At 37.6% G+C, this 9,861-nt stretch overlaps 1 protein-coding gene across 1 annotated transcript; it reads left to right on the forward strand.

The window, feature by feature from the left end:
* Positions 1–1,797: 1,797 nt before the first annotated feature.
* TM4SF18 (transmembrane 4 L six family member 18) lies at positions 1,798–7,197 on the forward strand. Its single transcript, XM_071438315.1, has 5 exons — positions 1,798–3,043; positions 3,859–3,948; positions 4,601–4,743; positions 4,840–5,020; positions 5,424–7,197. Exons 1-5 carry the CDS (start codon positions 2,867–2,869, stop codon positions 5,436–5,438), a joined length of 606 nt encoding a protein of 201 aa, XP_071294416.1. The 5' UTR covers positions 1,798–2,866; the 3' UTR covers positions 5,439–7,197.
* The last annotated feature ends 2,664 nt before the right edge of the window (positions 7,198–9,861 follow it).

Genomic DNA, 9,861 nt, shown 5'->3' on the forward strand with positions numbered 1-9,861 from the left:
CATACATCTACACCAGCAAAAGAATTCTCACATGAAAAGAGTTTGTATCTAGAATCTCAGGATACCTGAATTTTGCAAGAGTATTTATTCATACCTAAATACATAGAGGTAGTTGAGGGACTTTAATGCCATTTAATGCCATTTCTTTGTAGTGTCTATCCCTGTCCTATCCTGCTATGGGAGGGAGGAAGGAGAATACCTGCATGCACATATGTATACACACAAAATTCCTTGCAGCTGTGTGATACAGTGTCTTTGTGTGTGAAGATACAGTTTTGAAAAAAAATATCTTCAAGTTTAAATGGGGTATGGAAGGAGAGAAAATAGAAAAGAAAGTCCTCAATAGAATAATGTATAGTTACCATGCAACTTAACTTAAGGATTTTTGCCTTTATTCTTGCATAATGCTTATTTGTTTTTCTGGTACACACAATAACTTAAAGAACTGAAACAATTTTGCAATATATAGAATTCCAATATATAGAATGATTAGGCTAGCATTTAGACTCAAATCAGCACAAATGCATGCAGCACCAACAGATTCTTGTAGCCCTAATGCACAGCATTACTGCTCACTCTCTATATTGTCATGTAAAAAATGGCCAGCTGGATTATTTTGATGTCTGGTGCATAAGACATTGTTTTGAGAGATTTATCAGTTACACTGTGAAGAAGTGATTGGTTTAGGTTGTATTCATATCAGCTGGTAGAGAAGTCACACAGAGTAAACATGAATTTTCGGTAACAGGCTTGGAATCAATTCATGAATAATGACAGCAATGGAAAAGCAGTGCTTGCAACACTTGGCAAGATGCTTGAGAAACTAGCTTACAGGTTTGCTTAATTCTTAGTATAAAGTAGTTGTTTCCTGTTCTAGTGGCATTGTGTGCCAGAAAAATAACCACACTGAGCTTTGCAGGGCTCAGTTCAAAAGCAAAGTCATGAAGCAGACTGCTGTACTGCAGAACAAATGCTGCTTCAGTCATCATTTCTCAAGGTAGTTTCTAATCAGAACAGGTTATGATGGAAATTACATTAAATTTGATTATAAAATAAGATGCTTGCTACTAATTTTGGCCTTTGCTTTTAAGAAAATATTTCAGCCAATTATATGATATTTGAGTTCTGTACTAAAAAAATCATGGGGATTGGATGTGCGTGATTTTTATGCAGCTGTTTCCTCTGCTCTCTGTGGCGTAGTGTTGATGACATGAGCTCTGTCTCTGCCTATGAGTCTGGAAAGGCAGGTTTGCTACTAATTCTGATGAGAGGAAGACCTGAAAAAAAGTATCCGTAGTGGTGAGAGAGTAAAACAGGAAATATGAGAAGATCAAGAATGAGGACTTCAAAATGAAGCCTCCTAGGAAAAGAGGAGAGTCACAGCAGAGAATAGGTAGAAGAACGGTGGAATTGTGTGAGTACCGCCCCGCCCATTTCCTTGTGTGATCTCATGTTAAGCGATAGTATGGAATTAGTTACAACGTACAATCCAAACAGCTTTTATGAGAGGATGAGAGGAGCCTCATGTGTGACGAGCCTGAAACAGCTCACATGGAAACAGAAGGAAAATACATTGGGATGTCATTGCTTCTAAAAACAGCCTTCCTGCTTTTGATAGAGGCCCCTTTTTTATTTGTTTTGTGGTGGGGGTTTTTTTGGGTTTTTTTTTTTGTTTTGTTTTGGTTGGTTGGTTTTTGGGTTTTTTGGGGATTTTTTGGGTTTTTTGGGGGTGATTTTTTTGGGGGTTTTTTGGGGGGGGTTTTGGTTTTTGTTTGTTTGTTTGTTTGTTTGTTTGTTTCGGGGGGGTTTGGGGGGGTTTTTTTTGTTTTTGTTTGTTCTCCAGCTGCAACTTTGCTATTGAGTAAAGCGTAAGGTCATTCTTGAGTTACTTTTCTGGTGACTCACAGGGGCATAAGACTGAAGGCTTGGGTTTTGCTGCAAGTGTTCAAACTGCCCTGGCTCTGTGTTACTGGGATAGTGTTTAGGTGATCCGGGGTTGGGGAATGATGACATAGACTATTGCAAAGCTGCCTGACTTTGGCTTTGCACAGTGCAAACAGCAGGCATTTCAAAACAACAGCCAGACCTTTTGTCCTGCACAAGAAGTCACATGTACATAGGTCAGGCTTGTAGCTGTGCAAGCTCAGCTGTAAGCACAGAATGAAACAACTGGAGAAATAGCAGGATTTAATTTGCAAAGTACTGGAGCCACATAATGCAGTGGGAAAGAGTAATTGATTAAAAGTGTGAAAATAAGTCTGCCTTGCAGTTTCTAACCAGTGTTAATTGGGCTTCTGTAGTCTTTGCAAGATGGCCCAGACTCAGCCTGCTGCTGAAAGTCATTATCTCATTGGTTCCCCCTTAGGGTCCTCCTAATAAATCTCTGTAGTATAAGGCAAAGTGTCGTCTTCTGTACAGAGACTGGGCATATTTATCTTCTTAGAGCCCCCTTCCCTATGCTGCAGTGTGGTTGAAAAACCTTGCTTCTGTCACAAACTATGTTGCAGTTTGTGTGGTGGGGAGGAGGACATTTTTGAGCAGTACTAGGAAATGAGAGCTTTGAAGTTCCTTCCTGAGTCTGACTCCTAGACATATTTCATTTGGAAGATCACAAAGGAGGATCTTTTAAAAGGGAAATGACTACATAAAGCCATGTTTAACACAGGACAGTGAGTTTACACAGTGATATTCATCTGTTGTTCTGCTAACTGTTAAGCACTTCTGTTCCTGGAATCACACCTCAGTCACTGGTTCCTGTGAATATGAAATACTGAATCAAGCTGGGGAGGTCAAAATATTTCTTATATTGAAGGTCTTGTAAACTTTTATTAGCTTAGAAGAAGAAAACTTCCAGAGTTCTTGAGAGATGGCTTTGGAGACATGTGGAAACTGTTTGAGTTGCCTGCTGGTACCTCTTGCACTTTGGAGTATTGTTGTGAACATCCTCCTATACTTTCCAAACGGGAAAGCTCTGCCTGCTGCCAGTTACCAGTTCCCCAGCCATGAGTGGTATTTTGAAGGCATCTGTTTCTCAGGTGTGATGGTAAGTGCTCAGTCTGTGAATTTTTAATGAATTGCATTCTACTGCAAATAATATTGGATTACTCTTCAGTAATGTAATTGCTTTAAAAAAAGAGCATATGGATTTCTTCAATAAAAACCACTGCAGGCAGAAAACTCAATCAAACTGAAAAAAATAGTATACTGAATGACAAGTTATGTATGTTATTAAGTGCAAATGATATTGCAGGGTGTGTTGGGGTTTTTTTTCTGCTGTCTTTTTGTTTATATGTAATTTATGCTTACATTATGGAGGCAAACAGTATATTGATTTAATCACCTGTGGAGGTTGAATTAGAGGTCTTTTACCCAAATGAACTTGAAAGACAAATGAAAGTCCACGTGAATGTAATCAAAAGTTTGTGTTACTGCCTTTTCCTAGAGTGAATGTGTTGGTAAGGAAGGCAATACTCTGATTTGTGTGCCTGTGTCAGCACGAAGGTGTTGAACTGATGTGTTTGTATCAATAAAATATCCTTCTTTTCACTGGTATTGATTCTTTTGTTTGTGACCTTGGTTTTATAGTTTCAGCTTCACTGGTGTAGCTGTGCCCAAGGTCATAGCACTTTACTGTGATGGTAGAGGCTGTACTCTTTGTCTTTCAAGTACAAGACACAAGTACACCAGCAGCCTACTAAAACCACTCGAGTTCCATGTATGCCTTGAGTAATTGTCCTATGGATCAGCTTTAAAATATCAAGACAGCAGAAGAGATGCAGTCCCTGCCTTCCAAAGGTGAAGGAGACTTTGGCTTACTATCTGCAGTTATCTCACTGATCGTATGATGTTCTCTTACAGATCCTTCTTTTGGCAGTAATTCTAATAACACTGGAGTGTAGTGTGTTCTATCGGTGCTGCCAGAGTGAGAGCTGTAACAAAACCTACAGGGTGAGTCTGTGTTTTATTTCTGTGCATCACATTAGTATTTGTTTCCAATGCCTTCCTGCTCCTGCTCCGGCACATCCTGCTGCCCTCTCCACTGCTCTGTTTTCACTTCCTTTCACAGAAGATTCTAAATTGGGTTGCAAGGTCACAGAAAGTGTAGCTTCTTTCATCTGAAGCATAAACAGGATTAAAAAAAATTAGACACACATTTCCCCAAATCCTTGTAAAATAAAATAAGAACACAGAACGAAGCACACCAGCTAAATAGCTTCATCCCTTTGCCTGTATTATTTGGAAGTGGTTTTTTTTCAGAAATTACTCAATACACTCTATCTGGGATGCAGACATATTTAATACACAGCTGCATTCCTCTGGTATTTTGGGAAACAACTTTACAAAAACACAAGTTTAAAAACTCCACAAAATTAATATATAACTTATAGTTGTAGAACTGTCTTAAACTCTGTCTTAATCTTTCTTTTGTATGTGTATTCTTACTATTCTTTACCTGCTATTTTTCTTTCTGGGTTGTGAAGACTGGGAAAATCAAATGTGAAATTCAGCCCCAAGGAAGTAGCTAGACAGACTGAATGATCATATTTGCTGTTGACACTATCCCCACAAGGTAATACTTCTCTCTCTCTCTTTACTTCAGAGTTTTATTTCTATTGTGCTAGCCCTTCTTGGAATTGCTTTCTCGGGATACAGTTGCATCATTTTTATCCTGCATTTGATTCAAGGCCCTTTCTGCAATTCATCAAGTGGATGGAATTATATTTTCAAAGACACTGCTGGGGGGTAAGAAACATTGGTCTAACTCTTCTGGAAGAAATTGTTTATCAAATCAGTAGTCAGAAACATTCTTCTTACTTCAGTCTGGTGTTTCTCTAATAGGTACCTCACAGATTACCCTGCCTGGTCTAAGTGCACAGAACCTGCTAATGTTGTGGAGTGGAATATTATTTTACTCTCGATTTTGATAGCACTCAGCGGACTGCAGTTGATCATCTGTATTCTCAAAGTAGCCACTGAGTTGAAACGAACACTCTGTGGGACCTATTCTGTTTTTGTGCAGGTAACAAAACATCTGAGGTTTATTTATTCAGCATCTCCTTGTCACTGTAGCTTCAGCAATTTCTCTCAGTTGTAGACCTACCCTTTTGATTTATGCATTCTCTATGCTATGGCATATTTTTTCCAGAGAATATGTACTGATAATACATTTGTTTGTTTTGATTCATCCACTAATTTCTTGTGGTATACAGAGGCTAGTGGCTGCTCACTCTGACCTTTTAGACTAGGACTGAGAAGAAACAAAAGTGTTTAGGAAATTAACATGGATGCCAAGTCCCTCACTATTATGTCAGCAGAGGTTGCTGAACACCTTTGTTCTAACATTCAATTGACAGACATTCTTACTAATGTGTGGCTTTCACAGCAATAATGAGAAAGATTAGCACTTTTTTTTTTACTTGCAGGCTGGAATTCTCTGAAAATGGCAAGGAAACTGTTGCTGCTTCTCCCCCATCCCCAGAAAAAGAGAGAACCTCTCCATAATCCATAGCAGTAGATTTGAGTGCTACAAAGAAAAATGATACCCTTGTCTTAAATCTCTGTCCGTCAAACTTCTATGTTTTGGATGAAGTCTATTTGAACTGTCTGACATCTACATTTTTCTTCACCTGTCCTGTTGCGCCTGGCAGGGACACTTAATTTTTTTACCCTCCAACTTGTTGTGACAGTAGGGATATTTTAATATAATGGAACTGCTTTTGTATTGAAATCACCTTATTGGTTTTTCTTAATAGGATGCTGTAGAACTGCTTTTGTACTCCCTTGTCATTGCTTAGACCATATGACTGTTTGTGGTTTCAAAAGGGCCTGGTTCAAAGCCTAGTACATCAAGAGGGGTTGTTAGTGCACTGAGTGAAGCCATGATTTCTAAATGAATGAATTTTAGTTACAGACAGACCATGATGGCAATCATGGAAGGAGGTGGGCAGAGCCTACACTTGTCCTTCCATCTTAGAAGTTTGTAACTGCAAAAAGCAATTTCTGAAAAAAGTCTATCAAGTCTTTCTGTGGTAAGAAAGGCACCTGGGCCTGATTGACATATTAGACATACAGGTCTGAACTCAGCTCTACTAATTGGTACATATCAATAGCTGCACTGGGTTTCTTTTCACTTTACACTTAGAGGAAAATTTTTTTCTTTTAGTCAAGTATGATTTGACTTGAGGGGACATATGAGGGAACTTTGTGGGCACCCAGTGCTAGCTTATTAATATTCTTCCAAGTATCCTGACCGTGCTACACTGAAAGGCTAACATTCTTGACAATGATGATCCAATGAAAAAGAATAACCTGTTTTAAATTAGCAGCTAAAAGGTATTTTTACTTTCTCAGAGAATTATTTTTTCATTCTCAGTGAAAATTCAGGGATTCACAATGAAGTGGACACCTGGCTCATTTGCAGTTGCAGGGCCAGTATTTGACTGTATTTAGCACTCGTGGTTTTGATTTTTTTTTAGTTTTTTCCTCTGAACACTAAGAGGAAAGAGAAATATGTACTTCAGACTTGCAATAATGCATGTATGCCTATTACATCAGAACTAGTGCAAACTCAGGTACATTGTCATCAAATACTAGCTTTGGGTAAATTATTTAGAAAAAATTAGAATATATCAGTCATTTAGTTCTGTTTCAAGACAATGTTGAGTTTTTGCCTTCATATTCCTTTGTCAGATGGGTTTGTATAGCTGATTTCTTCCTGTAGGATTTCAAGAATGCATCTAAAATTTTAATTGCTTAGTTTCTTTTAAGTTGCAAGGAGTATAAAGTAATTAATAATATCTAAAAATGAGGCTAGTCTTTTGGAGATGGTTCAACCTGGCATGGATTGTCAGGGGTGCATGATACAAAGGCATGATGATAAAATGAGGACTGTGCCATTGCACACTTGGTTTTCTCTAGACTTAAATATGTGACATATCATTTATCTTAAATTATAATCCTGCATTTTTATGGATTTGTGGATGTTGTTTGTGGACAGAAGGAAAAGAAAGAAAACTTAAAAAGCAACCTGTACTCCCACCAAACATCTCAGAGAATCTTGCTGATTTCTTGCCTACAAACTCTGGATCTGTCTTTATCATTTTTTGTGTGATTGTGCCTGGTGAATTTACATTTCCAATCTATCACAGACATCTCTTAATTTTGGGGCTTAAATTAAATAAAGAGACATGTAATGTAGTTCTTGTTTGGCTTCCTGATCCTGCAACCCTTTTTACCCATAATCCAGAATCTGGCATCTCCATTACCACAACCAGCCTCAACTGAAACTTGGTGGTTCTGCTTTCAAAGATTCAGTTTATTGATTTGAAATTGTTAAGAATACTAAAGGCTAACAGCAGGCTGTATTTCCAAATTTAACAGCCTGTTTCACACAGGCCTTTTGGATGTAAGGCAAAGTTAACCTTGATCTAATCAATTTAAGTCCTGATTCAATCCTAAGTATATTGTGTTTAAAAAGTGGCTCTATGAGCTGTCTCTGGTAGCAGAACCAAGATTCCTGCAAAGAATTTTAATTAACTTGAATTCGAATTGGCTCGAAATCTAGACATAACCAATGATCCTGATGGTGGTGTTTGAGGCAATGTGACTGTGCAGCTGCAGAACACAGACCTCAACAACAGGGAGAAGTGGCCCTCAGGGCCAGAACAAGGCTTGCACCATGTTGGAATGTGGAGAAACCCTTCTTTGCGCAAGAGTTCCTGAACATGAGATGCTGAAATCCCCGTGTAAACACCCCAGGCACAGGAGGAAGAAAGCTGCGGATATGAGTTCAAGCATTATTTGTCCCCCACAGCCAGTGCATTTTGCCAGAGTATCAGGATTCTGTGTCTGGGACAGTAATGCCATTCATTTAAAAGACTGCAGGTGGAAATCACAGTAGACATCCAGTTTTGTAGCAAAATTCTGTGGAGCCCCATCCACACCTTTGCATTTTAGGGTATATTAATATCTGTGTAGGTAAAAGTGACTCTTGCAAAACTACAATTTCCTGATTGTTCCCATTATGGATAGAGGGGTTTTCCACATAGAGCAGCAGAGGATAAATGAAGCTGCACCAGCTCTTTAAATGGTGTTTAACTGCAGAGGTTTACAGGCAACCAGAGCAGCAGCATGAGCAGCAGGCAACAGACACACATCATTCAAATGCGAGAATTGTGAAATGGTGGGGGTTCAATTCAGCCTCGCTGTGTGATCTTATGAATGATATATATGATATGCATATCTTATGAATATGAATATATATGTGACCTTTTGTCAGAATATTCAATTTGGGGGTTTATTTATTATTTTCTTTCAAGGAAAATTTTGGAAGTAAAATATTTGCTTTATCTTTTCAATGCAATTTTGGGGATTTCAAAAACAGTCCGAGTATTTCAGCATCCTCAATATGAGAAATTAGGTACTGTGGTTTAAAGCAATTAAGGAGTATTAATGACACCAAACTGCAGACCCATAATTTAACCAATTAAATAGGGTCTTTTTATTTAGGTCCTGAGAGAAGTTCCTGCTTTTCAGACACTTTCTGAAGATAAAACAGACCTCAGAAACTGAGGTACTTTTGAGCTCCTTAAGAAAAAGGTAAGAGGAGTGTGTTTAGGCATACAGATAATCTGAAAGTTTGGGGGAGGTGCCATTAAAAGCAGGAGTGGAAAATATTGCCTGTCAGAAGTTTTTGTTATATTTTTACATTAAAAAACCATTCAGTTCTTTTGGAAATCAAGGAAGAGTAATTTAGAATATTCGGGGGTGTGAGGCAAAGTAAAGCATATACTTTTACCCTCAAATAAATGTGGAGATTTCAAGGGTATTGCTGGTGTTGTTTTTTCTCTTCCTCAATCAAATGGAAATCTGAACAAAAATATATCAAAAACCTACATACTCATGAACAACTGAGTTATGAAGGAATGACTTTGAATTAAAGTATTTTAATAGGAGGTAAAAGCTTTCTCATTTTTACCTCACTTAATTTACAAATGGGTATTTGCAACCCCAATAGGCTGATCTTTACACTGCTCTACTTATCTTCATCTGTGGCAAAGGAAAAAAAATCCCTACAGAAATAATTTTGATAATGTGACATCAACCTGTGAAACTCCAGAATTTCATCATAGATTTGGAAAGATTTCAAAATCTCAGCTTTGGCTTTGTCATGTAGAGAGAAGTAGAATCCTTCATTTAATCCGAATGTGTAGAAATATGAAGAAATTAAATATTCTGACAGTGACTGATAGGAATAGTGATTAAAATTTGTGAATTATCTTATATGTCCTGGTGAACAAGACTTAGATTTTTATGTCATTAAAGGAAAACTGCTATATTTTAGTTATATTCTGAATCTTAGTCTTCTATCCAAAATAATCATAATTTTTCTGCCCAGTATTAAAATAGATTAAAAGGATATCCTGCTTATTACAGATAATTTTAAGTTGCCATACAATGGAAAATTGTAATTTTAGTTTAGAATGAGTATAATTGTGTCAGTGCTCAGAGCACAGATGACATTTTTAAAGAATTCCCAAGTCTGTAAATCCATTTAAATCTGCTTTCAATTCAGTGACAAGATTTGCACTCTACAACAATCTGAATGCTATTTTGTGTGATTGTAGGTTTGCAAAAATAGAAAAAATTTCTTTGCTTTTCTGAACTGATGAAGTTACCAGAATCTTTTGTTTGCTCTTGACACACAGAGACATTGTGCAATTGTTTTTATTGTTTCCACAAAAGCAAACAGCAGCAGGGAGGGGGAAGTAAGGATATGGGGAGTAGGAGGGATAGGAACATATAAAAGGAAATTGCATGTGTCCATCGTGTGTTTTTATTTCATGTTTTCCTCAAGGTCCA

Source organism: Agelaius tricolor, unplaced genomic scaffold (assembly GCF_023055355.1).
Source record: "Agelaius tricolor isolate 1412-34295 unplaced genomic scaffold, bAgeTri1.0.p SCAF_12, whole genome shotgun sequence".
Taxonomy (NCBI): Eukaryota; Metazoa; Chordata; class Aves; order Passeriformes; family Icteridae; genus Agelaius; species Agelaius tricolor.

What these genes read in the sequence shown, in the direction of transcription:
- TM4SF18 (XM_071438315.1), top strand. Translation starts at nt 2,867, where the DNA reads ATGGCTTTGGAGACATGTGGAAACTGTTTGAGTTGCCTGCTGGTACCT. An exon ending in TCTGTTTCTCAGGTGTGATG is followed by an intron (nt 3,044 to 3,858) that starts GTAAGTGCTCAG and finishes GTTCTCTTACAG; the next exon opens with ATCCTTCTTTTGGCAGTAAT. An exon ending in TTCAAAGACACTGCTGGGGG is followed by an intron (nt 4,744 to 4,839) that starts GTAAGAAACATT and finishes TTTCTCTAATAG; the next exon opens with GTACCTCACAGATTACCCTG.